At 40.8% G+C, this 27,825-nt stretch overlaps 3 protein-coding genes across 9 annotated transcripts in view; 2 read left to right on the plus strand and 1 right to left on the minus strand.

The window, feature by feature from the left end:
- Window positions 1-16,181, minus strand: part of RNF115 (ring finger protein 115) — a 70,794-nt gene extending 54,613 nt beyond the window's left edge. Inside the window, exon 1 of one of the 2 annotated variants that reach the window (XM_045896790.3) lies at window positions 16,050-16,181. In XM_045896790.3, coding sequence (XP_045752746.1) covers window positions 16,050-16,151 — 102 coding nt within the window. In that variant the 5' untranslated portion in view covers window positions 16,152-16,181. The remainder of the gene's footprint in view (window positions 1-16,049) is intronic. The other variant, XM_045896792.3, reaches the window with a different exon arrangement.
- Window positions 8,670-9,015, plus strand: LOC123859184 (protein S100-A6-like). The gene has a single exon (XM_045896793.3). It carries the CDS (start codon window positions 8,717-8,719, stop codon window positions 8,987-8,989), a length of 273 nt encoding a protein of 90 aa, XP_045752749.1. The 5' UTR covers window positions 8,670-8,716; the 3' UTR covers window positions 8,990-9,015.
- Window positions 16,182-16,501: 320 nt separating the features above from the next.
- Window positions 16,502-27,705, plus strand: POLR3C (RNA polymerase III subunit C). 6 transcript variants are annotated; one of them, XM_064588386.1, is made up of 16 exons: window positions 16,504-16,640; window positions 17,045-17,218; window positions 17,651-17,817; window positions 18,967-19,222; window positions 19,333-19,518; window positions 20,717-20,805; window positions 21,350-21,454; window positions 21,533-21,679; window positions 23,891-23,971; window positions 24,232-24,283; window positions 24,633-24,693; window positions 25,136-25,286; window positions 26,039-26,140; window positions 26,268-26,317; window positions 26,728-26,877; window positions 27,541-27,705. In XM_064588386.1, the coding sequence occupies exons 3-16, from the start codon at window positions 17,671-17,673 to the stop codon at window positions 27,620-27,622; spliced, it is 1,659 nt and encodes a 552-aa protein (XP_064444456.1). In that variant the 5' UTR covers window positions 16,504-16,640; window positions 17,045-17,218; window positions 17,651-17,670; the 3' UTR covers window positions 27,623-27,705. The 6 variants fall into 6 exon arrangements, 5 of the variants coding, with proteins under 5 accessions (XP_045752742.1, XP_045752744.1, XP_045752745.1 ...); XM_045896786.3 differs by lacking the exon at window positions 17,045-17,218 and having other exon boundaries at window positions 16,502-16,640; XM_045896788.3 differs by lacking the exon at window positions 17,045-17,218 and having other exon boundaries at window positions 16,502-16,640; window positions 21,569-21,679.
- The last annotated feature ends 120 nt before the right edge of the window (window positions 27,706-27,825 follow it).

Consider the following 27,825-nt stretch of genomic DNA (forward strand, 5'->3'; position numbering starts at 1 on the left):
CACTCTCTTGCTGTCTCTCTGTCACATAAATAAATAAAATTTAAAAAAAAAAAGAAAGAAAGAAAGGAGGAGGGGCAAACCAAGGATAATGACCCATATATGTCTGGCACTATGGAAATTTCTCCTCTGCTTCAACATTAACACATCAAATCATCACACTAACCCCACCACCACCAAAATACTGCCAACATATATAGTCCCCACTGTCACAAAGTCTTATCAAAAAAATTCATTAGGTCATTTCTATCATTTCATCTGTAAAAGAGAAGTAAAACAAACCTAGGTTAATTACCCAGAATCTTTGGAATTTGGAACCTTGTTGTTTGCACCAAACTAAGCTGCTTTCCCCCCCGAGGGTCTAAAAGTTTATTGTATAAAACTCTAGTGAAGATACTCAGTAGCAGGTACACTTGAATGAACTGCTTCAGATGGTCCACTGCCTGTTCCATCTAAAAATACCCATAAACAGAAATATTTTTCACTGTTAATCGTCTGAATCAGGAACAACTCCCTAAGTATAGCCTAGCCCTGATGCTTACCCACTTAGAAGAATAGCACAAGAGTGCACTTGTAATACTGAAGAGAAAGGGAAGGGTGGTTTTAATGCATTATTTTCTTTCCCTTAAAATTCAAGGGATCAATTATCAAAATATGTTAGGTTTTAGCAGGACAATGAGCTACAAGCCAAGACTTATTTATATTAAGTCCCACACTGAAATGTGGATACTCTTGAACTTTATGCAAATTTGTATCCAATATTTATTCAGAACATGAAACAGACTTTCTACTTATTTCCTAATTCCCACAGCTTTGCTTTTCTACATGTTCACTGTCAGCATCTAAGTAGTTTTTTTATTTTATCTAAAATAGAAGCCTATTTACCCCAAAGATACAAATGTAGTAATCCAAAAGTGATCCCCAATGTTTACAGCAGCAATGTCCACAATAGCCAAACTATAGAAAAGAGCCCAGATGTCCATCGACAGATGAATGGATAAAGATGTGGCGTATATATATACACAATGGCATACTACTCAGCCATCAAAAAAATTGAAATCTTGCCATTTGTAATGATGTGGATGGAACTAGAGGGTATTATGCTAAGCGAAATAAGTCAGATCAAGACAATTATCATATGATCTCACTCATATGTGGAATTTAAGAAACAAAACAGGATCACAGAGGAAGAGAGGGAAAAATAAAACAAGACAAAATCAGAGGAGACAAACCATAACAGACTCTTAATCATAGGAAACAAACTGAGGGCTGCTGGAGGGGAGGAGAGAGGGGAGGGGGTGAGGTAACTGGGTGATGGATGTTAAGGAGGGCACGTGATGTGATGAACACTGGGTATTATGTAAGACTGATGAATCGCTGAACTCTAATTCTGAAACTAATAATACATGTTAATTAATTGAATTTAAATTTAAAAAAATAAAACAGAAGCCTATTTTCTGTCTTGTCTGACAGTCAAAAACTAAGATCACAATATTTAGTCCTATCCTCTTGTTCATATTCTCTTTGAGTATCACCTCGCAAAACCGTTCAGAAATTCTTAATTGGAAGAATTAGGAACATGCACTGTTTGAAACACGTCATAGCTCCTAGACCAGAACCCACCACACCCTGAATTTCATGCCAGCTCACATCTGTAGGTCAAAGACACTGCTTTTTTCTAGAGACATTTTCCATAAATCCCCTATGATCATTTCTTTTCAAACCAAGGTATACTTCATCCCTTTTCAAAAGCATCGAGTGTACCCCAAAACAAAGATAACAGAACTCTAGAGTTCTGTTTCCAGTTCCAGCATTACCTTCATGGTCTTTGTGAAGACCTATTTTTCTATCTGTAAAACTAGAGCACAAATGCTGTCCTTTTACTTGTCTCCCCCAACTCTACTTCAGGAAAACAAGAAAGTCTCACTCATTCATGTGGCCAACTACTCATTTAAAAGGAAGATGAAAGTTTCCAGTTTAAGCATTTGAACTCCAAAAATCTTAAGTGACTGTTCCCTTGGCTATTAATCAGAAAGAAAACCGGTTTACAAAAAAAAAGAAAAAAGAAAAAAGAAAAAAGAAAGAACATCCAGCTACATACAGTTTAAGTGTTATACAAAGATACCTATACAATTTAAATACTGTTTGAAGAGCTGTGATTCAGTTCCAGGCCAATAAAACTGCTTTGATTTATGGTCTCACTCCCTAAGAATAGTAACATATACAACCTTCATCATTTTGTTCCTTCATTCCAGGCCATGACTGAACATTGACAGTATCAGGGACTCCAAACAGGAGTGTATATCAACCAACCTTCTTCAGCACATTGTGAAACAAGGCAGAAAATTAGGTCACATGGGACCAAACATCCTTGATACAAGCTTGATCAGATGAATAAGCAGCCAAATTTTCTAAGAAAAAAAAAAACAGACTAAACTACAAAAATTATCAGAGAAAAAGTTAACTTCATGTAACACAATACAGCCAGAACAGATTTAGTTATAATGTTCTGTGCTTGCTCCCACTAAAGGCAGCAAGAAGGAGGACAACCCAGTGGCACAGATATAAAATGGTAAATGATACAAAAAGTTTGCCTTTAGCTCTGATGTGTTCCACTGGTTTGGAAGAAAACTTTTATCTTCTTACATTCAGCTGAGGCTGACAGAATCTTCTTACATAAACTGACAACATTCATTCTCCCAGAAAACATATTTGAAGCTCTCCATTCCCAGCACTGTGGAGAAAGAAAAGCATGCTTGGTAGGGAAAGAAAAATAACGGGATTAAAAGTCACTGAAATCATGTACAAAGTATACGTTCTAATGAAATCACTTAAGGAAGTAAAGCTTCATAAAACAAACTTCTCTGAATATCCTAATCTTAGGTACTTAGCCTCGAAATAAGAACTGAACAATGTTTCAGAAGAGCCTAAGTGGTTAAAAGTAGTGAATCTGAAGTTTAAACAAAACTGGACTGGAAGCACAGAGAAACAAACCAACTGTGAAGTCACACCTCACCAATGAAATAGGGCCTGGAACATAAAGTTTTCAACAAATTGTAGATTCTAATAAACTCCTCTGAGCAATTTTAATGTGGAGCATTTCTTAAACCATGTTCCACAAGATATTAAATCAGTGGTCTGTTAAAAAGAAAAAACAAATCTGGAAAAGGTTGGATTAAACAATATTATTAAGTATGTTGCTTTACTGAATGATTTTTCAGAACCATTAATATGCCATTCTGTGTGGTAAAGGGGGAAATGGAGGAATGGAGACAAGAAGATTTAGTATGTAGCATTCTACCATGATTCTGAATTCATAGTTAAGTCTCCTGGCACACAGTTTTGAGAAACACCAATTTAGACTGATCTCCTGATTTTTAGATTCCATAAAGCAATTTTAAAGCTTCAATTTTAAAGCTTTTATTTATTTAAGTAATCTCTACATCCAACATGGGGTTCAAATTCATGACCCCGAGGTCAAGAGCCACATGCTCTTCCGACTGAGCCAGCAGGCACCCCAAAGCAGTTCAATTTTAAAATTTAAAAATTAAGAACCCACATAAGATTATCGACTTTTCTATTCTGCCAAGTAAAAACATTTTTTTTTTTTTAAATCATCAACTACTATCACCGTCATTTCATTTTAAAAGTATCAGTTTAGGGATGCCTGGGTGGCTCAGTCGGGTAAGCGTCTGCCTTGGCTCAGGTCACGATCCCAGGGCCCTGGGATAGAGTCCTGCATCAGGCTCCTCGCTCAGGAGGGAGCCTGCTTCTCCCTCTGCCAGCCACTCCCCCTGCCTGTGGCCTCTCTCTTTCTGACAAATAAATAAACAAAAAATATATATATATCAGTTTAAAACCAAAAAGGTAGGAATAAAGACCTTTAGATTACATTAAGTAACAGCCTTTGAAATAAAATAATTTAGCACCATTCTCCTTTCTACCATGTGCCCACAAGAACAATCCCTGAACCTCTGGTGTATACCTCTTCATCTAAATACAACAGTACAGACATTCCATCAATGAGATAAGAGAACTTTATAAATATGATCTAATTCACTTCAGGGACTCTCAGGTCAGTAAAGATCACATACAAACTGGTTGATCAAAGTAGTCATTGAGCTTTACAAGGTAAGAAAATAATGAGTTAACTGAAGAACTTTAAAAATTAAAAGAAACAAAGATTTTATAAGAATAGCCCTGGGAGCACCTGGGTGGCTCAGTCGTTAAGCGTCTGCCTTCCACTCAGGTCATGATCCCAGGGTCCTGGGATTGAGCCCCGCATTCGGCTCCCTGCTTGGCGGGAAGCCTGCTTCTCCCTCTCCCACTCCCCCTGCTTGTGTTCCCTCTCTCGCTGTGTCTCTCTCTGTCAAATAAATAATAAAATCTTTAAAAAAAAAAAAAAAAAAGAATAGCCCTGAAAATCAAATTATCCCAGGCCAAATTTACCTGTCACAGAGTCCCAAGTCTTCAAAAAATGAGGTTTTACTTTATTCAATCAACATTACCAGCATTAAGAGTGTACTGTTTTGTTTCATTTAACAAAAGAAAATCTCAGCATTGCTTTATTTTTTTTTTAAGATTTTATTTATTTATTTGAGAGAGAGAATGAGAGAGAGCATGAGAGGGGGGAGGGTCAGAGGGAGAAGCAGACTCCCTGCTGAGCAGGAAGCCCGATGCGGGACTCCAGGATCATGACCTGAGCCAAAGGCAGTCGCTTAACCAACTGAGCCACCCAGGCGCCCCAGCATTGCTTTATATTATGATGTCCTCAATCTTAATATTTTCAAGATTGTTCATTATCATAAAACAAGATAATATACTTTGTAACTTATAAAGGAGATTCATTTCAGAAGTAAAATCTATATCCGAGTAATATTCAGTGGGGGGGGGGGGAGAAGAATTCCGTGGGTATCACATGATCTATGTGGGAAAACTACAGAACAAAATTCCTTCATACAAAATCCAAAAATACCCAAAAGCTCCTATCACAAACCAACAGGAATAAACACAACTGCCTCATTTTACAGACATGGAAAACTAAGGCCCTTGAAAGATTCAGTAATGCGGCGCCTGGGTGGCTCAGTCGGTTAAGCGTCTGCCTTCGGCTCAGGTCTTGATCCCAGAGTCCTGGGATCCAGCCCTGCTTCTCCCACTCCCTCTCTCTCTGCAGCTCCCCCTGCTAGTGCACTCTCTCTCTCTCTGTCAAATAAACAAATAAAATCTTAAAAAAAAAAAAGAAAAAAATTGCTTTAAAAAAAAAGATTCAGTTATTTGTTTAAAGATTAAAATGAGACTTTTTTCCCCACAATGCTATAATACTATTTACATATAATAAATAAAACCACATGTAGAAAGGTCTGATAACAGTTGCAAAAGGAGGGCTAATGGTTAGTTCTACAGCTTACAGTCAGTTTGTTTATTCTGAAAGCCCTATCCTTTTAAACAGTTCTTAGACCTACAATGGGCAAAAATACATTTGCTCTAATACTAAGATAATCATTATTTTACTCTTTAAACAGAAAGTCCAAAGGAGGAGGAAATATTTAAATCCTAATTCTACTACTCATTTATCCCAACATTTTATGATCTCCTTACTTCTTGACATAGTCTTCCTAGTACAGCTCCTAAAATATAGTAGGCACCAACAGTTCTTGAATGAATGCAAACAGAGTATTGTTATTACTAAATGATCTAATGCCTATATATTTTGATATCATCAAACACAAACCAATTTCTAAGCACTATACTTCACAAATACAGTATATACGTGTAACCTCAAAGAAAATATCTAGACTTAGGGCACCTGGGTGGCTCAGTCGTTAAGTGTCTGCCTTTGGCTCAGGTCTTGATCCCAGGGAAGCGCTGCACCAGGCTCCCTGCTCCACGGGAAGCCTGCTTCCCCCTCTCCCACTGCCCCTGCTTGTGTTCCCTCTCTTGCTGTGTCTCTCTCTGTCAAATAAATAAATAAAATCCTTAAAAAAAAAAGGAAGAAGAAGAAAATATCCAGACTCAATTATACTCAGGAAGAGAAACAGACATACTTCGGACCCTTTAATTTTATAGCAATAGTGTTACAGCTGAGATAGACCTATCTACTGAACTTATTAAAAACCTTGGGAACTCGGGCGCCTGGGTGGCTCAGTTGGTTAAGCGACTGCCTTCGGCTCAGGTCATGATCCTGGAGTCCCTGGATCGAGTCCCGCATCGGGCTCCCTGCTTGGCAGGCAGTCTGCTTCTCACTCTGACCCTCCCCCCTCCCTCTCATGTGCTCTCTCTCTCAAATAAATAAATAAAATCTTTAAAAAAAAAAAGAATGCCAGTATAATATTAAAACAAGTCTCCCTCATTGAATCAGCACCTACATTTGGCACAGAATAATACACCAGTAATTTTAGTGACTGATAAGATTGAAAAATTTAGGGAATTCAACACTTTTATGATTCTCACTTATTAACATTACTTTCAACCACTTTTTTTTTTTAAGATTTTATTTATTTATTTGACAGAGAGAGACACAGCGAGAGAGGGAACACAAGCAAGGGGAGTGGCAGAGGGAGGCGGAGAAGCTGGCTTCCCACTGAGCAGGGAGCCCAATGTGGGGCTCGATCCCAGGACCCCAGGATCATGACCTGAGCCGAAGGCAGACACTTAACCATCTGAGCCACCCAGGCGCCCCATACTTTCAACCACTTTTTAATCTAAAACATGCAAATTAAGACTAGCAGTGAAAATTAATTTGCTTAATTTTTTATGTTATTAAACAAAAGTAACTGTACCATTATAAATAACTTTTCACACTACATCAGCAATTGAAATTAACAGCAATTTTTTTCAAACCAACAGGCTTAACATACAAAATTTCCATTCCTCAACCTAACTTAACTGGGAACACTAATGCCTCTGAAGATTCAATAGTGACCATATTACTGGATCAAACCTAACAGCTGGCACTCGAGATTACAATCAAAGAACCAACAATTAAGTCTGTCTGAGAATAAAGTACCTCACACCACCACTTAAATTACAGAAGATTCACCAGAAGCAGCTAAGTTCCATTCAACAAATTCAGTTACAAATGATTACTTTGCATAAAAAGCCAATGAGGTGTGGGGCGCCTGGGTGGCTCAGTCAGTTAAGCATCTGACTATCTCAGGTCATGATCTCAGGGTCCTCCCGGCTCAGCAGGGAGTCAGCTTGTCTCTCTGCCCCTCCCCCTGCTCGCGCGCTCTCTCTCTCTCTCTCATTAAATAAATAATAAATTTTAAAAGCCAATCAGCTGTTCAGATAGAGGGCAGGTAACCATGAAAAGCTCTTCTACTTATAAGCTGTCAGATATACAAACAAAGCTACATTCAAAAAAACAAGAGGCTCAACTCTGGCCCCTAACTAATGATAAGTGGTCCATCAGACCCCTGCTTTGAGCCAAACTTTTATTCAGTAGTCTACAGGTTTGTGCTCTGTTTTAGGGTGTTTTACGAACACTAGTACCCCCATGATTTTCAACATGTATAAAAGCAGAAAGTGGTAAGAAGAAAGGGCCTACAATTACAATTCCTTCACTCAACAAATACTTAATGAATACTATGCACCAGGCACCATTCTAACCACTGATGAAGAAGGAGCAATAAAAAGAGTGGTGAGGAAATAAGAAATTTAAAGGTATACAGGAGGAATTGTCTAAAAGAAAAGTAAAACAAATCTAAAGGACAAACTCTGAATCTTTCAACATGTGGAAAGTATTGCACTAACGTAGGAAATAATAAGCAAGAGAAAAGAAAATGATAAAATGGGAAAATGTTTTCCTGTATAACTAGAAGGCATTCTTAATGAAGAAAATACAATCATCTAGGGGACATTTTGGATATCCACTGGGACATTTTGGATATCTGTTGAACTGTTTTGGCTATCACAGCAATTTAAAAATGCTACTGATATTTAATGGACAGAGGCAAGAACACATAGGAAATTGCAGCACAAATAAATGTTTCTATTCTCAAATGTCATATGGATAAGTTAAGTAGATTAAAAAACACCTTTCTCAAAGCCTAGGTCCTACCTTCATTCTATATATAAACACCAAGTCTTCCTGCACAATTTTAATCTACACTAACTGTCCAGAAAAACAACTACTGAGTAAAAAAAGATAAAATATACTTTATTTGTACCTTTTCCAAAAATTGTTCACCATTCTGATGGTTTGCTTCTCATGGCATTAAAGTTGCAAATACCGTTATAACAGTCTACTCAGGTAGCTGTTACATAAATGTTTGGTGCCAATATCTACTACATTATACATGTAGTATAATATGTTATGGACAACTGAGTGTTTACAGACTGAAATGTGTACCACTGCGTCATGAATTATTTTTTTATTTATTCTTTATCTCACAGCTACAGAATTTTATTTAAAAAAACTGTATGTGTAGGGAAGTTGTACTATGTGAATTTCATTTCATTAAAAGGAACATTTCAAAATATTTATTATAAAAAGAAGGCACTGGGTCTAATAGGTCTGAGAACCACGAGGCTAGAAGATCAGCATCACTATAGGATACCTGCAGGTCTCAGTTAATCCAGAAAAAGGCATTAAAGGGCATGTAACTATGGGATTTTCTCTTTATTTTGACAATATAAATTCTAAGCATGGTGAAAAGTAAACATGATGGCGGTCCCTGGACGCTCTCCCAGCCAAGCACTCTGAGCCCAGTGCCCAGCCATGGCGTGCCCCCTGGATCAGGCCATTGGCCTCCTCGTGGCCATCTTCCATAAATGCTCGGGCAGGGAAGGTGACAAGAACACTCTGAGCAAGAAGGAGCTGAAGGAGCTGATCCAGAAAGAGCTCACCATTGGTGCGAAGCTGCAGGATGCTGACATTGCAAAGGTGATGGACGACCTGGACCGGAACAAGGACCAGGTGGTGAACTTCCAGGAATATGTCACCCTCCTGGGAGCCTTGGCTTTGATCTACAATGATGCCCTCAAGGGCTGAAAATAAATCAGGAAGGTGGAGACACCCTCCATCGGGCCTACCTAAGTCAACTCCAGTGGTGGGTAACTGTTCAATAAATATCTTTTTTTGGTCAAAAAAAAAAAAAAAAAAAGAGTAAACATGATGAAACCTTTACTGGAAGATGGTTCTCTAGATTTAAAGTCTGTTCAAATCTAAACAATATCAAGGAAAATGACAAAGAGGTAAATATAGGATACCTTGTCTTTAAGAACTTCTCTGTGACACTTGCTGAAATTGTCAAGGAGAGAGATTACCTACCTTAACAGATTTTCAAGAAAAAAAAACTGGCCTATTTGGGAAAAGAGGCTGGACAATCTATTTAACATACAAGAAAAGTGTGCTCAGCTAAAAATCATGAGAACCAATTCACTTCTGTTTGATACACATGCACCTCGACGCCTCAAAGGAATTCTGACTTGCTAACAACTGAACTTAAGAATTAAAAAAAATTTTCAGAATCTAACCTACACTTCTGCACATGAAACTATAAGAACTACCTAAAATGTTTCTACTATGGCAAAGGTCCTATTTCTCCACCAAATAAGTATTTGCTCGTTCCTACACTACCTTTTAATCCAAGACTACATACTCCATTTCTCTGAATGCTCATTCAGGCTTCCAAGAGGTATACCTCAATATTATTTTACAGTAGTATATACTAAGGTAAACAGAGAGGGTCAGGTGACTTAGCTCTAGTCATCTGAAGTATCAGAACAAGGATTGATCATTCAATTCACCCTCTCAGCCAAGAGTTTAAAGAAACTGAAAGTTTAAACACAAAATCTCCTGAGTTCATGACACTTCTAAGAGAGCTGTAAGAGAAAGAGAGAAAGTAAAACCTGATTAATGCTAAGATGAACTATAAAGAAACTAAGTTAGGCTTGTTTGCTTTTTGCCTTGTTTTCAAACTGGAATTTCCAGATGTCTTACTAAGTTACAAGTGGTGTTACTACCTCAATTAATTCCCAAATGACAAAAAATTTGGATACTTTTCTTTTAGAACTTGCCCTACAGTGTGTAACTTGAGAGGAGTGATCCAATTCCTCTGGTCTCAGTAACCACAAGTAGAGAAAGTGACCCCAACAGATACAGCTGTAATGGAATAGCAGCCACTAACTACTGTGCTAAATAATCCCTCCCATCAGGGCTTTGGCTAAAATTATATGGTCTCAATTATCTTACTGAAAATTCTCATCAGTATCCCAAAATTAGAAATCAAAGCCACATCAGAACAAAACCTTACACACCACAGACACAAGAGGACGATCTCTTTATCCTTCTACACCAGGATTCTTCAACCTCAGCTCTCTTACCATTTTGGGCCCAATAATTCTTTGTTGTGGGGAGCTGTCCTGTGTATTGTAGCATGTTAGCAGCATCCCTGGCCTCTCTCCCCCACCCCCTGCAATCAGAACAACCAAAAATGACTACAGACATTACCAAAGGTTCTCCTGGGGAGAACACTGCTTCCAGTTGAGAACCACTGTTTTACGCTATCTCCTTTATTGCTCATTATTAGGCTGTGAAGAGATTTTTTAAAAAGTCAGCATCCACAGGCTTATTCTTAGACCCCTTCTGACTATAGAGAATTAGAAGCAATCCACATCTTCTTTCCTCTTCTAATAAGATGGATGTTGAAAGACCTTATTAGCATTTCCTCCCTGAATGTATGTAAAGGTCATAAAAAGCCAAGTAAACATAAAGAAACACAAAGTGTTAGCATTCAGTTGGTACTTCCCAAAAAAGTACAAGGGATTTTATCTGCAGTGAGTTTAAGAATTTTGTTCTTCCTCATACTGAAAAAAATCCCCCAAATTTCCCCAGTATATATATGTCTATATATCAGTAGAATTTCAAGGCCAGAACTAGCCTTCTACTTATAAGAATACGTATTTATTTCTAGATCCTTGCAGGAAATATATTTACTGACACCATATATTCAAACTTCACATGGTAGTACCTACATTTTGTACCGCTGGAACCATTTTGATAAAGATCTCACAACACTAAAGCCACTGCTTTTAAATATAACTCATCACATCATTCAAGCAATACCTAATAAACAACTGCCACACAGTACCAGATAGATGCTAATCAAGCAGACTTTTTAGCTGGTGAGTCACCAATAGGAGAATATAAGATATCTAATAAGGAAAACCTCTCCAGCCCAGCTCAAAACACTAAATTCCTTCCCCAAGTTCAATAAACTACTAACATTACTTGGACACTGCTCTGTGATCTTCCTATGAATCATGCAACTTAAAAAGCGAGGTCAGTAAGCTTAGAGTTTTAAGAATCACGAAATTTTTAAGAAATGTACTTAAAATAATTTTTTTAATTAAAAAAAATGAGATGTACTTTTTAGCTACTCTTACTATGGGATGGTTAGAAAGTTTTCCTGTATTTGGAGCACCTGGGTGGCTCAGCTGGTTAAGTGTCTGACTCTTGGTTTTGGCTCAGGTCATGATCGCAGGGTCTTCAGATCCAGCCCTACCTCAGGCTCTCCACTGAGATTCTCTGCCTCTCCCTCTGCCCCTCCATTCGCAAGTGCGTTCTCGGTCTCAAATAAATAAAATCTTTTTTTAAAAAAAAGTTTTCCTGTATTAGAGTCATTACAAGCATAGCACAATGATAATCACTTGTATAGCACCTGGTCAAGAACCAAAGCAGGTAACATTACTGATTGACAAGGATGACATCTTATTAGATCAAAGGTGATATAATAAGGAGATGTGAAAGAGAAACAAGCCTGCTGGTTCCTTCAGGCAGAGCCTCAGAGGTGAGTAATACCTAGGCAGTCCTTAATTACACTGGTCTCTTGTCTGGATTTGGATACTCTGATCTCCATAAAACACTTAAGAATCACCCTAGTCTCATCAACATCAAAAGTAGTTTGCTCTGCATATGATTTATCTCACCCATTTAATGAATACTCTACCAGATGCAATCTCAGGTAATACTCTCTGGCCTTGATTTAAAAGGGGGATAGGGTAGTGTGGGGATGGAATGACACCTTTACATCGCATGACACAGCCTTCTATGGTACTACTCAGTCATCCCTCAATGTAGCATAGTATCTCCAGCAGTCTTGGCTTCACATTGTCTCTCAACAGGACAGTCAGGTGAGGTAGAAGCTTCTGCTGTGTTTTGAAAATAATTTTAAGTTACCCAAAAATACACAATGCCATTTACCCAACACATGTAAACTTGAAACCCTAAGCGTTTTAAAGCATATAATCAAATTCTCTTATTTTAAAATTCAAATTTTACTAAAATTATTTTCACTGTAAATAGGAAAACACTTTTCATAAGAGAAATTCCTAAATCTATAGCTACTTCTAGAATAGAGATTCTTTTTTTTTTTTTAGATTTCTATGTATTTGAGAGAGAAAGAGAGAGCGCTGGGGGGGGGGGGGCGGGGGACAGACTCCCTGCTGAGCAGGGAGCCAACACAGGGCTCAATCCCAGGACCCCGAGATCATGACCTGAGCCAAAGGCAGATGCTTAACCGACTGAGCCACCCAGGCACCCCAACAGAGATTCTTTTCTGATGTCTAATGATAACAGTACCACTGAATGTATTTTCATTCTAAAATTATCTTGATTTCTCCTCATTTCTTTGTATCTTTCTCTTTTTTTGTTTTTGAAGATTTTATTTATTTGGCAGAGACACAGCGAGAGGGGGAACACAAGCAGGGGGAGTGGGAGAGGGAGAAGCAGGCTTCCCGCAGAGCAGAGAGCCTGATGCGGGGCTTGATCCCAGGATCCCGGGATCATGACCCGAGCCTAAGGCAGACGCCCAAGGACTGAGCCACCCAGGCACCCCGATCTTTGTATCTTTCTAAATAAACCTTTTGTTCTCTTATCTAGGAGGATCCAAACTAAAGACACACAAAGTAAAATGGATAGATCAGGATTAGCAGTAAGACGTGTTATTTCACCAAATTAATTCAACTGAATTTGGCTTAACCTACATAGCATTAGGCATATTCCATTCTCTCTCAGGAGTTATAACCAAAATTATTTCTTTTAATACAGACATTAAAGTTAGTTGGGCCCGTGAATCTTTCAGAGTAGTAGGACCAACAGGAAAAACAATCAACAAAAACAAAAACCTAAGGGGAGTTTCGGGGCTGAACCACTGGGTAAGCTATTGCTATTACCTGCACTCACTTCCGAATGTATCAAGAAGTGCTATACCCTAGAAATCGGGGAAGGGAGAAGAAATAAGAGTTCCAAAACCCTGCAACTTAACTCCACTGAACACCATTATGATTCTACGGGGGGGGGGTGGAGGGGAGGTATAAACTGGCAAGAGATGAGATGGCTCTGAAGCAAGCAGTCCTTCCCACCAACTGGGTCAAGAAACCCACCTAGCAATATAGCTCATTAAAAGCTGACAGTAAACTCGATACTCCACCTCTGGTTTTCAGAGAGGACAGCACTCAGGAATGACCGTTCTTGTGATCCAACTAGCACAAGAGGAAGCACCCTTTTGAGATGCAAATTAAATCAACACGAAGACAAAGTTTATTCCAGAAAACCTGGGTCTGGCTACCCTCAAAAAGACATTTGGTTTCCAATCACATTTGTCCAATTCAAGAAACAATGCATGCCTACTTATGCTGAGTACTTATAGTGAAGGAATCTCAAGTTCACATAAAAAAATTACTTTTATAAAACTCTTCAATGTTCTCCTATATATATGAAAATCATATTACTGACTTACCAGTGTTGAGTTGGTTTTTCAGTAGCAGTCAGATTTGTACCGAACCAGATACTTATCTGATCTGATCATTCTTACATGTTCAAGGTGACAGCTTAGGCTTAAAGATCCATGAAACAAGATGAAATTGACTGGCTCATGCATGAATCAAAACTATAACCCTGACCTCATTGCACCTTTTCCTAGAAATGCATAACAATGATTTACTAAATGTTCCTTCCTTCTCTTTTCTACAGTCTACGCTATTCTCCTCAATCTGAATTCTACCTATCCTTCAAAACTCAACTTAAATCCTATCTCAACTGTCACTTTCCTGACTTCACATCACCAATGCTCTCATATCCCCCTCTCACTGAATTCTAAACCACATACTATCCACCCTCATTCACCTATGTTGTTACTTTTTCCATGTTTGTCTTGTCTTTCCAACAGCATAGTGAGGTCCTGAAGGGCAGGAACCACATATTCCTTGAATTCCAGAACATTCAGCTGAGAACTTTGTATGTATGCAGAAAGTATTCAATCTACACATCAGTCATGACAGATAATAAATGAGACTAAAAAGGTCAAGAACTTCTCCTCCAGGCATCAAACAAAGGCTTATAAAAACACCTACCAAGTCTTTCAACCTATCCCTTTTCAAGAGCACGAAGTGGGGACTTGAGATGTTAAGAGAAGATATAATAAGTTCTGGGAAATTAGACTGTTTTCTCACTCTTAAAGGCAAACAGTGAAAAGCACTTAAAGATCAGAAGACTCCAATGTTCAACAGGGCATCACATTCAGTGTGGCACTGGTCACACACATACTGGCTGAATTCCAGACTCCCTCTCTGTGGTTAGAGAGTTCCGGAGGCTCTGGTGTCCGCTGGCAAAACAAAAACAAAAACAAAAACAAAAAAACCAAGGCACCTGCTCTTCTTAGCACTGAGAGATAGCAAGAGGCATGCACACACACACACAGCTGAATCAGCAAGCAAAAGTAAAATAGCACATAGATAAAACTATGACCCTGGAGGGTGTGGGGCAAACAGAGGAAAGAAAATGCCATAAAATCCTGGAAAAAACACAACTTTTGGGTGAAAAGGCTAAAATACCCTTGACACACTTAATCACTAGACTCCATTTGTGTTTCTAAGGAACAAGACATGCATGCAGACACACTTTAGGAGGATTTCTCACAGACTGTATCTGAGACAGTAAATAACGGAGGTAGAGTTATGTAGCCACCCTGTCTTAAGGTTGAACCTGGATATTTCCAAGGAAAAGAACAACCATAACTAATTCTCAGGATGGTTGGCCAAGGGTAGATTTACAATTCACCCTTGTGGGTCTCCCTGCAATAGTTTATAACCCAACCCAAAAGAGCTGGGTTTGGAGTGTTGCAGCTGGCTAGCCTGCTGCAGAAGCACATTCTTCACACCGGTAGCACCACCTCTCCAGGGGCTAACAGACAATCGGGCAGAAACTGGTAAAAAACAATTTTATGTCAAAGGATGCAGTCCCCAGCATTCTGTCCTGGATCTTTTTATTAAGTGAAGAGACAGAATCGGGGAAGGGGCGGGGAAGGGAGGTGATGCTAAAGACACTGGCAGCAGGACAACCAAAATAACCAAGTTGCAACAATATGTCCTGCCTTCTTCCTAAAGCCATTTCCTTCAATAGTGACAGGGAGCACAGGCAGTCTGCAAGTCATTAGTATACTTGTTTTCACTTTCACAAGAGCCTTGGAAACCACTGAAGAGCAAAATCCTCCTCACCTCCCCACAGTTACCTGCCGCCCCTCTCTTTCTCTTCGTGCTTTCTTCCTTCCTTCCCTAGAGACAACCGAATAGGGACAATCTCCAACAATCCGCTATTTGGCTCCACTGGGGATGGGGGAGGGGATCCGGTTAAAAGTGGGAAAGGCCACAGAGAAAAGTGAGAAGCAACTGCAGAAAGAGTATCGAGAGGGGGAAAGAGAGGTCAACGTGGGAAGGAGACAAGGTGAAAAAGAGTGAAAGAAAACTGAGGCGAGAGTTGTCAGAGAACTTGCTAAGAAAGACAAAAAGATGGAGGGGGACAGGTAAAGGGCAGAGAGGGAGGGAGGGGCAAGTGGAACATCCGAGGGGGAAATGGGCTGGGCGGGAGTTCCGGAGCCAGGGCCGGGACGCCCGGGATTTGGGGCCAGCGACCAGAAAACAGTGAGCAGAGCGTATTTGCGAGACTGGTGTCAGAGAAATCAGGGTTGTGCGAGAAGGTGAAGACCCATTCGGGGACTTCGAGGCGAAGGATCCACGCGGATGCCCAAGCGCAGAGGGTACGGGGCTCTTACCGGTAGTTTGGGGCTGACCTCGCCCTTGCAAAAGTGGCAGAAAAACCGGTGCGCGGCGACAGCGGCGCCTGCGCCCGCCCCGGCCGCCGAGGCCTCCGCCATCTTTCTCTTCCGCCGCGGCTGTCCGAGAGGGCAGCGGCCCGTCCCTTGCCAGGCCGCTACCTCCCGGCCGCGGTCGCCGCCTCCGCCGCTGCCGCTTCCTCAGTGCGGCCGGCCGCTCCAGAGCCCGCGTCGGTCACGTGAGTGCGCCGGGCCCAGCGAGCCGGCGGCGCGGACGGCGACCCCGCGGCCCGCCTCCCAGCACCAAAGAGGCGCAGGAAGGAGAGTCCGCCCGCCGCAGCCCGCCCGCCGGCTCCTCAGACAGCGGCTCGCAGGTCCTCCAGCCTTCCAGCGAGAAGAAAGAAAGAGCGTCACCGGAAACCACCGAAACTCTGGGGTAGAGCGGCACGCGTTGTTCCCCTTTCCCTCCTCCCGGCTGTCCGTCCTCCTGCGAGAAAGAGCCGTGGGCTCCCCCTCTGCCCCGGCGGCCAGCGGGAGCCGCAAGAAGCCGCCGTGGACAGCTCGGCGGCGTTAGATTGCATTGACCCAGAGGTTAGTGGAAAAAGTTCCCTGGACGAAGCGGCCCCGTCCCTGGACGAGGGCACCAAGTCTGGAACGGGAGCCTGCGTGAAGGGAATGAAGAGCCAGGAGCTAAGCTCCTTGGAAGTCCTTTTCCGGGATGGCACAGGGTCTGGGGATGGTGCCCCAAAGACGTGTGGATGGGAATATTGAGCTGAGAGGCAAAGACTCGGCCTCTGGGGATTTGGGAGAATAAATGAACAAACTAATAAGGAAGTAATTATACTGTATACTCACTATGTCTGTTTCTGTTTGTATCTACTTTGTTAAGGAGTAGAAATTTTAGAATTAAATAGTGCCCTTCAGACAACATACTTCGTCTCCTATTTGAAACACCCAGTTGAGAAGCTTTCTTTACCTCATTTTCTTTTTCTAAGTTGTCATTTTCTTTATGGACTGGGAATGACACTACCTGTTCATTCCCAATGGGCTGTGAACAGTGGCCTTAATTCTTCCAATCAATGAAGTATAGAATCTAAAGTCTGTGACATCGCAAAACCATCTACACCCAATTTTTAAGGAAAATCAGAACCACATATAATCCCATAAAGGTAAATTTGGCATATAGTCTTCCAGTCTTTTTTTCTATGCATACATATTTTTCTTTTTTGTTTTTCATAATTGAATTTTCCTCTACATTTTGCTTTCTAACCTGCTTCTTTCACTTAATGAACAATTTTCTGTGCTCATACGTATTATACTTTGTTTTAAATGGTGGCTAGTATTCCATTGTATGGGTATGCCATCATTTATTGAATTAACTCCTTATTATTAGACATTAGGTTGTTCCCAGTATATCAGTATAATAAGGAGAATAACAGTGACATTTTTATTATTTTCTTGAGACAGAGTATCTAAAACGAAATTTTTTTAACATGTAATGTCAAAATTGCCCTCCAGAAAGTACATGAATTTACACTCAGCAGCTCTACTTCCACCATAAGAGAAAAATTTTCCAACATATGGCCTTTATTTCCCCCTAGCTCTGAGACTCCTCAGTACAATGACTCAAGCAGAAATTAAACTTTGCTCTTTGTTGCTGCAAGAGCATTTTGGAGAGATTGTAGAAAAAATTGGAGTCCACCTAATCAGAACTGGCAGCCAGCCACTGAGAGTAATTGCCCACGACACAGGAACATCACTGGATCAGGTATGTGTGGATGACATTAATTTGCTTTCATTCTTTTTCTTTTTTTTTTAAGATTTTATTTATTTCAGGGTACCTGGGTGGCTCAGTCATTAAGCATCTGCCTTTGGCTCAGGTCCTGATCCCAGGATTCTGGGATTGAGCCCCGCATTGGGCTCCCTGCTCAGCAGGGAGCCTGCTTCTCCCTCTCCCACTCCCTCTGCTTGTGTTCCCTCTCTCTCTGTCAAATAAATAAAATCTTAAAAAAAAAAAAAAGATTTTATTTATTTATTTGAGAGAGAGAAGGGGAGTGAGAGGGAAAAGCAGACTCCCCTCTGAGCAGAGAGCCCGATGTGGGACTCAATCCCAGGACCCTGAGATCATGACCTGAGCCGAAAACAGATACTTAACTGACTGAGCCACCCAGGCATCCCAAATTTGCTTTCATTCTTTTACCTACCTTTGAATATTGTTCCTCCCCACACCACAAAATAAAAAAGGGAGAAAGTCTGCCCTAGGAACAGAACAGTGTTATGGGGGCGGGGTGCTTGCGGGGGATGAGATGTAGGCCTTAAGGTTCTGCTTCTCAAGGTATTCCTGGTTTATCATGGCTTCTTAGGCAGATCTTTGCTCCTATTATGCCACACCTCGTTTATTCATAAGAAGTCTATTAATCTCAGTGCTACCTTTAAGGTATGAGAATAATGGAGGGGAAGTACATTGTGCTTTGGGGTTTTTTTGTTTTGTTTTGTTTTTAGAGAGCACACACACACACACATACGCCCGCAAGGGTGAAGGAGGGGCAGAGCGAGAGGCAGAATCTTAAGCAGGCTCCACACCCAGCCTTGCCGGTTGTGAAAGCTCAATCTCAAAACCCTGAGATCATGACCTGAGCCGAAATCAAGAGTCAGATGCTTAACCCATCTGAGCCACCCAGGCACCCCACGTTGTACTTTGAATGATCAGCGGAAAAATGAGCATCATAGGGAGGAATCTTACTGATTTCTTCCATTGACATGTGATTCTTAATAACTTATCCAGTGGAGGGAGGAAAGAAGCACAGAGATGCTTAGCCAGCCATCTCCTAATACTTAGTAAACTGTTAGACAAAAATGGGCAACAAAAATGAGCCATGTCATCAGATCTTTCCTCTTTCTTTTGGGTCCTGTCTAGGTGAAAAAAGCCCTTTGTGTACTCATCCAACATAACCTGGTGATATATCAAGTGCACAAACGTGGTGTAGTGGAGTATGAAGCCCAGTGCAGCCGGGTGTTGCGAATGCTTAGGTATCCCCGGTACATCTATACTGCCAAAACACTGTATAGTGACACTGGAGAGCTCATTGTGGAGGAGCTGCTATTGAATGGCAAAATGACAATGTCAGCTGTTGTGAAGAAAGTGGCAGACCGACTCACGGAGACTATGGAAGGTCAGTACTGTATCCATAGCTGTTAGCAAAAGCATAGATTGGCTGGCTGCAGGACTGCACCCTCAGCTAACTTAGGCCATCTCATCTGCCTCTTTCCTCCTGTTGTGCAGATGGCAAGACCATGGACTATGCTGAGGTATCAAACACATTTGTGCGGCTAGCAGACACACACTTTGTACAGCGTTGCCCCTGGGTGCCTGCCACTGAGAATTCAGACCCGGGGCCACCGCCACCTGCCCCCATTCTTGTCATCAGTGAAAAGGACATGTACCTGGTTCCTAAACTGAGCTTGATCGGTAAGGAATTTTGACCCCTGGGACTGTGGATTCTTCTTCAATGATTGTTATGAATGAATGAATCAATCAAGCAGTTACCGTGAATTTACCCTGTGCCAGATACTGTGGTGTAAAATGATGGGGAAAAAAAAAACCAAGTCCCTGACCTTTTGGGGCTTAAACCTAATGTAATCTAATTAACTTACATTAATCAAATAACCGCATAGATATATAACTAATAAACTGTGATTAGTACTATGAAGGAAAAGTATGAGGTGTTTTTTTTTTTCTTTTAAGATTTTCTTTATTTATTCATGAGAGGCAGGCGGGGAGAGGCAGAGGCAAAGGGAGAAGTAGGCTCCTCGTGGAGCAGGGAGCCCCATGGGGCTCCTGGGATCAGAACCTGAGCTGAAGGCAGACACTTAACTGGCTGAACCACCCAGGCACCCGAAAAGTATGAGATGTTATTAAAATATATAACAGGGGACCGGACTTATCAGGGTTTAGAGCACATGCTTCTTTGAGAAAGTGGCATTTAAGCTAAGATTTGAAACAGAGGTAGGAACTAACCAGTGAAGTAATGTATGAAGGGGTACAGAGGATAAACATTTTTGGCAAAAGGAATAGTGTGCAGTGAGAAAAAAATAGGATATTTGGGGAAGTAAATATGGGTCAGTGTAGTTAAGGCATGGTGAGCGACAAGAGCCATGCAATAAGGATAGAAAGGCAGGGGCTAGATCATGCAAGACCTCATACAGCATCTGTTCTTTATCCTAAGAGCAAAGGAAAACCACTAAAGGATTTAAAGAACGTGACATGATCTAATTTGCATTTTTAAAAGATTTTTCTGCTTGCAGAAAGGGTGGGGCAAAGGTAAAATGTAGACAAACCCAGTGAAAAATTAGATACAGAAAGGGTGAAGGAGACAGGGATAGCAAGAATGACTGTGTGTCTGACTTGCATGTTGGGGAGGATGATGGTCCCACTCACTGAAAGGAAGCATTTGGAGCAGGAGCAGTTTGAGGGAGAAAGATTAGAACTTTCTTTTTTGAATATGTTGAGCTTCGAATGATTTCATCATTGCCTTGGAATTTCTTGTAGCTCCTCGGCAATTTTAACCTAGAGGCAGCTGGAGATGTCTTGGGATGGAGGGACACCTGCTCTGAGGTTCAGTGATTTCCTGTATTCATATGAGATGTAACCTAGCTTTATTTGGCAGGGAAAGGTAAAAGGAGAAGATCATCTGATGAAGATGCTGCTGGGGAGCCCAAAGCCAAGAGACCAAAATACAGCACAGATAACAAAGAGGTAATGGGACCAGGAGTCCTCATCCTGAGGCAAGGCAGAAAGAGCACTAAGATAACAAGTTTACAAGGGAGTTTACAAGGTTGAGAAGTAGTAGGATTATGAACTTCATTAAATATTGACCAAGAATAAACAAAGTGTGAACTCCATTGCTGTCTCCCTTCTGAGGCTTAACTTACTTCAGTCATTGGACAGACGTAATGGCTTATGCCAAAAAAAAAAAAAAAGGCCTTCTGTTTTCTCTCTATGAAATAAGAGGCAAGGTCATGTGCTGAGAGCAGGAAGAGAGGGTAAGGGAGACTTAAAGATACTGGAGAAGAGTTCAGATAAAGATTAGAAGTGAGTTTAGAGAATCTGAAGTTGGGTATTATGAATTTGTCTTGTCAAGGCACTAATCCACATGATTGAATGATTTTTTTTCTACCCCATGTAGTTGCTACTGAATAAGAAAAGGAATAGTGAACAGTTAAATCCAAGCTCCTCACCAGAAAACTCACCATATTCCCTGTATCTAAATGTTTCTCTCTAATCCTTTTCCCCTCCCCAGCCTGTTCCAGATGATGGGATTTATTGGCAGGCCAACCTTGACAGATTCCACCAGCACTTCCGTGACCAAGCCATTGTCAGTGCGGTTGCCAACAGGATGGACCAGGTGATATCTAAGTGGGTGGGATGGTGGCCTGAATCAGGAACATTCACTTATTTGCCAGATGTGGCCATTGTCATATAGCCAGAGCCAGCCAGCAGAGTGAATTCTGAATTGCAGTTCACTTTTCAAACCCAGACCAGCAGCGAGGTCGTGCGGACCATGCTTCGGATGAGTGAGATTACCACTCCCTCTACTGACCCCTTCACCCAGCCACTGTCTTCCAATGAGGTGATTTTCATGTTCGTGTACTACTTTTCTGACAGACTGTTGGATATTTTAATTCTTATACACAGAGCCTGGGTTTAGGTTGAGGTTTGAGCCTTTGGAAGAGTTTTTATTATTTGAGGTGGGACAGGGATTCTCTTCAGATGGTAGGTACTGAAATATTTGGTCTCTGGGGATCCATCCCTTAAGAACCTAAACCAAAAAAGTGCTCAACATTGCTCGGCATCAGGGAAATCCAAATCAAAACCTCAATGAGATACCACCTCACACCAGTCAGGATGGCTAAAATTAACAAGCCAGGAAATGACAGATGTTGGCGGGGATGCGGAGAAAGGGGAACCCTCCTACACTGTTGGTGGGAATGCAAGCTGGTGCAGCCACTCTGGAAAACAGTATGGAGGTTCTTTAAAAAGTTGAAAATAGAGCTACCATACGATCCAGCAATTGCACTACTGGGTATTTACCCCGAAGATACAAATGTAGGGATCCAAAGGGGTATGTGCACCCCGATGTTTATAGCAGCAATGTCCACAATAGCCAAACTGTGGAAAGAGCCAAGATGTCCATTGACAGATGAGTGGATAAAGAAGATGTGGTATATATACACAATGGAATATTATGCAGCCATCCAAAAGAATGAAATCTTGCCATTTGCAATGACGTGGATGGAACTGGAGGGTATTATGCTGAGCGAAATAAGTCAAACAGAGAAAGACATGTATCATATGACCTCACTGATATGAGTTCTTAATCTCAGGAAACAAACTGAGGGCTGCTGGAATGGTGGGGGGTGGGAGGGATGGGGTGGCTGGGTGATAGGTATTGGGGAGGGTTTGTGCTATGGTGAGCGCTGTGAAGTGTGCAAGACTGTTGAATCACAGATCTGTACCTCTGAAACAAATAATACATTATATGTTAAAAAAAAAAAAAAAAAGAAGAAGATAGCAGGAGGGGAAGAATGAAGGGGGGGAAATCGGAGGGGGAGACGAACCATGAGAGACTATGGACTCTGAAAAACAAACTGAGGGTTCTAGAGGGGAAGGGGTTGGGAGGATGGGTTAGCCTGGTGATGGGTATTGAGGAGGGCACGTTCTGCATGGAGCACTGGGTGTTATATGCAAACAATGAAACATGGAACACTACATCTAAAACTAAGGATGTAATGTATGGTGATTAACATAACATAATAAAAAAAACATATACCCCCCCCAAAAAAAAGAACCTAAACCATTTTCTTAGTCAAAGTACAAGCTATTCCTAATTGTTCTAAGAATCCACTATTTGTAATCTGAGACCCTTTGTTGGTGCTCAAAACGTTATTTGGCCCCTTATATTTGTTTTGTTCAGTATACTAATTTTGTGTATTTTAAATTTGTTTTTAATATACCTGTTTCTTAAAACATGAATATTTAATGTATCAAATACATTTTATTTATATTTCATAATTATATTTATCCATATTAAATATAGTTATATTTTCATTTTATATTATTTTAAAAATTTTAAACTTCTTACATAACAAAAATTTCAGGGCTTTTTTCTTTCAACAAAAGTAATTACATGATCTATATTCAAACAATAGAAAAGTATAATTTTTCTAAGTTGTAGCCCCCTAAACTTCTGGGAACGGTGGGCATGTTCTATATCTTATTGTGGGTGGTAGTTACATGGGTATATGTAATTGTCAACACTCATCAAACTGAACCTCTAAAATCCGGGTTTGTTATTGTATGTAACATACCTTAGCATAAATATATATATAGTTTTGTGTGATCCCAGCTCAGCCCCAGGGATTCTTGTTCATAGTTTGATACCTCTATTTATTCAGACCTTTTTTTATGTATAGTCTCACATTTATGTAGATATAGGTATATTTTTTTTTAGCAAAAAAAAAATAGGATTATACTCTACATACTGTTCTAAAGTTACTTTTTTCATATGACAGTATATCTAAGCCTTTTTCATATCAGTATATATAGATCTCATTTTTTATGGCAGTTTCATGTTCCATTTAGTAGCCATGCTGTACTTTATTTTAATCAGTTCCTTATTATTGTACATTTGGATTGTTTCTGGTTTTTTACTCTTACAATGTTGCTGTATATTTGGACATAGTTATACTTGTGATATCTGAAATTAAAACATCTTTATTTCAATAATGTTAGCAATTCTAAGTTCCCAATCCCATTTTCACCATCTCTTTTTGCTCCATAGATCTTCAGATCCCTACCTGTTGGCTATAACATCTCTAAACAAGTTCTCGATCAGTATCTCACTCTACTGGCAGATGATCCAGTAAGTCTGTTTTTTCTTTTTTGTTTTTTCTTTTTCTTTTCTTCTGCTGTGTTTACAGTTTATTTCTGCCACTGAAACCTGGTATCCTTCTTCTGTAGCCTCGTTTTCTACTTAGCCAGCTCAGACAGTTTCTCTACCATCATCTGATAGGAGGGCTACCTGCTGCAGACTCTTGGCCAGATTTGCTCCTTTGGAAATGGAATCACTGGACTTCCCATTCAGTTAACACACTCTCTCTGTCTCTCTGCTTTTTTTAATAGCTAGAGTTTGTTGGAAAGTCTGGCGACAGTGGTGGAGGAATGTATGTCATCAGTATCCTTAGCAGTTATTTCCTTACAGTCAGGCAGCCTGAACTATGAAGAAGAATGGTGACTTACGAAAAAAAAATTGGCTAATATTTAGTAGACTAAATAAGTCAGAAAATTGAACTAATACATTGATGATAAAAAAGTAAAAAGGACTTTTAATTAACCGAATTTTAGTTAAGCAAAACCCTGACTTAAATCCTAGTAAATTGAGTTTTTGAAATACTTACAAACCATAAATGAGACCAATGTGAAAAACAAAACAGCATTTCAATTTTGAATTAGAGACTTAGGATTAAAACTAAGATCACAGTGACCAGGCCAAAACATTACTGACCTTAATGCTCTACACGAAGACCTGCATAAAGCTCTAGGATCCCTAGCCACAGCCACTCTGGAGTCTGTCGTACAGGAGAGGTAAGAGGGTCAAGGGTCACCCTGCTCAGGGTTGGGGTCCACACTTTATTTGAATAAGCAATTTGATCATTATGTAAGCACCCAGTGTACATACATCTTGGTGCATCTTGCCCATTTTTCCACTGGACTGCTACAGATCCCATCCACTACTGCTCTTCACCCTAAATACCCTAACGCTTAATTCCCAAAGATGCCAATTAACCAGGCTTCCTAAAGCCTTTACTTACAAATGCAGGAACTCAGGTACTCAGGTGAGTCAGTGGGCAGTGACTCCTTTATGATTAGCAGTACCATCATCAATCTGTGGAGTTGTGAAAGAAATCCCTGACCACTGTTCCTCTCTCTGGTCCTTCCTCCTTACATGGAAACAGCAACCGCCATTTGTGACTAGGAGCTAAAACTAATCTATGTTATGCCATTTGTTCTCTTTACTCCTTTCCAGGTTTGGGTCTCGCTGTGCCAGAATATTCCGTCTAGTTTTGCAAAAGAAACACCTGGAACAGAAGCAGGTAGAAGACTTTGCAATGATTCCAGCAAAGGAGGCAAAGGATATGCTTTACAAGATGCTCTCAGGAAATTTCATATCACTCCAGGTAAGCAGTGGCATAACAATCACCAAGCAGTGGAGCTGGCCGAGAGTGAAAGAAACTTCCGAGGCAAACATCCTGAACCCCAAGCAAACTCTCTCTCCAGCTCTGAGACAGAAAAAAAAAGATTAACAGAGACATAGCAAGCACTTGAAAGAGAATTGGGAAGCTTTAAATGGCCTAGTTAAAAAGAGGCACAGCCAAGAAATCACCCCAGAATTGCCCTTTTTCCGTAGCTCCTAGTCCTTGTGATTTGTCCTTTCCTCAGGCCTTAAGTCTATTATAGATTAAATCTGCCAACAGTATCTATTGGGTCCTCACTGTGTGCACAGCCATGTGTATGCCCTATGAGGAAACAGACAGAATGGATTAGGACATCAGAATCACAGTTCTGCCTCTGACCCAGTTACGCTGAGCAAATTACCTACTATCATTTTTCTCATCAATAAAATGGTGATGGATGGTGGTAATAAAAATAATATGGTTTGCCCTAAAGATCAAATACAATCTACGTGGCATATAAGCGTTGCTCAGAAAATGTTAATTGCCTTCTCTTTCTTCCCCACTGAAGATGCCTACAGTCAAATAGAAAAAGCTCTCCATGTGGCTGATTTTGCTGTAAACACAGATACTGAATGACTGGGGAAGAGGAAAATATTAAGTGAGAGAGCTGAGTCGTTCTGGATGGGACAGGTGTTTACTTGGCATTTCTGAAGAACAGTATGATTTCTTTTCTCTTTCTTTCTATGGACAAATAGGAAATTCCCAAAACGCCAGACCATGCCCCATCCAGGACCTTCTATTTATATACTGTGAACATCCTGTCAGCTGCCCGAATGTTGCTGCACAGGTGCTACAAGGTAATTTCTCTGGACCTTCTCCCCACTCCGTCCACACAGACACATCTCACCCTCATGTCCCCTTTAGCCATTTTACTTGAGCTACTTAAATAGAACCATGTGCATTTCTTGTCTTCTCTCCCCTCAGAGCATAGCCAACTTGATAGAAAGGAGACAGTTTGAAACCAAAGAGAACAAGTGAGTAGCATTTTCAGTTGAGTAATTACATTTTTCAAGGTCAAAGTCTTGAAGGGCAATTTCCTGTAGAAATAACCAATAGAGACAATAACTTGTCTAGTTGCATTGAATTATTGGCTTAGGTTGACCTAAATCATACATTAGTCTAAACTGTTCTGATATACCCCCAGTGAAATAATTTTGCAGATTAAATTTATCAGAAATGTACAAACTGGCATTAAACTTTACGTGCAGATGAGAGGCAGTGAGAGCTTCAGGGGTGAAGTCATATTTCTAGTTAAACTTGTAAAAACTGTCTTTGGAAGGTGGTAATATCCACTTTGACCAGGAACATGGGAGAAGAGGGATTCTACGGGTGAAAGAATCACCAAGGCTAGGGGACATGCCTCAGAGCTGTGTTTGCCTGACAGGCGTCTACTAGAAAAGTCTCAGAGGGTGGAAGCCATCATTGCATCTATGCAGGCTACAGGTGCAGAGGAGGTACAGCTCCAAGAAATAGAGGAGATGATCACAGCCCCCGAACGCCAGCAGCTAGAAACCTTGAAGCGCAATGTCAACAAGTAAGCATCATAAATCTCAAACCTATGTTTCAAAATACCTTCCAGACAAGTCCACCTCAATACCCTGCTATCCCTCCAGCCTCACCCAAGCAAACCTAAACTCACTCTCTTCTTCCCCAGCTCAATTGGTAGAACTTAATCCACCTGTTTTCCTAAGCTTAAAAACTCTGAAAGCATTTCAGCTTCTACTGCCTTACTACACACTCTTGTTCACCAAGTCTGTTGATTTAACTTCAGTAATGTGTCTCAAATCGGGCCTTTCATCTTGGTCCTCATGCAGGCCTTCATCACTTCGTTCCTAGACCTTTATCACTTCGTTCCTAGACCTTTGCAGTCATCTCCCCCTTCATACCATCTCTTACAATGCTCTCGATGCCATTCTCCATGGCCTCTAATCTCAAATAATGAATGTTCCGTCTGGGCAAATGCTTTCACTTTTTCTTTTTTTTTTTTTTTTTCAAAGATTTTATTTATTTATTTGAGAGAGAGAATGAGAGAGAGCACATGAGAGGGGGGAGGGTCAGAGGGAGAAGCAGACTCCCTGCTGAGCAGGGAGCCCGATGCAGGACTCGATCCAGGGACTCCAGGATCATGACCTGAGCCGAAGGCAGTTGCTTAACCAACTGAGCCACCCAGGCGCCCTGCTTTCACTTTTTCACTCAGGTTGGATGCCAGTGAGATTCAGGTGGATGAAACCATCTTCCTGTTGGAGTCATATATTGAGAGCACCATGAAGAGACAGTGACCCAGAAGAAGAGCCTTTCTCAAAAACTCTGGGGAGATTGGAAGGAAAAATAAAGGAGGCGCCTGATGCAGTCTTTGCAGTGAGATACATTGCCGATTCTTTTTTTTTTTTTTTTAGATTCTATTTATTTGAGAGAGAAAGTGAGCAAGTGTGTGCACGAGAGAGAGAGAGAGCAGGAATGAGCAGAGGGAGAGGGAGAAGCA

Source organism: Mirounga angustirostris, unplaced genomic scaffold, assembly GCF_029215605.1.
Source record: "Mirounga angustirostris isolate CCGP_5_RB_7025 unplaced genomic scaffold, mMirAng1.0.hap1 SCAF_4, whole genome shotgun sequence".
In the NCBI taxonomy this organism is placed as follows: domain Eukaryota; kingdom Metazoa; phylum Chordata; class Mammalia; order Carnivora; family Phocidae; genus Mirounga; species Mirounga angustirostris.

What these genes read in the sequence shown, in the direction of transcription:
- POLR3C (XM_045896786.3), top strand. Translation starts at nt 17,671, where the DNA reads ATGACTCAAGCAGAAATTAAACTTTGCTCTTTGTTGCTGCAAGAGCAT. An exon ending in TCCTAAACTGAGCTTGATCG is followed by an intron (nt 19,519 to 20,716) that starts GTAAGGAATTTT and finishes TTTATTTGGCAG; the next exon opens with GGAAAGGTAAAAGGAGAAGA. An exon ending in TGCTGCACAGGTGCTACAAG is followed by an intron (nt 26,141 to 26,267) that starts GTAATTTCTCTG and finishes CTCTCCCCTCAG; the next exon opens with AGCATAGCCAACTTGATAGA.
- LOC123859184 (XM_045896793.3), top strand. Translation starts at nt 8,717, where the DNA reads ATGGCGTGCCCCCTGGATCAGGCCATTGGCCTCCTCGTGGCCATCTTC.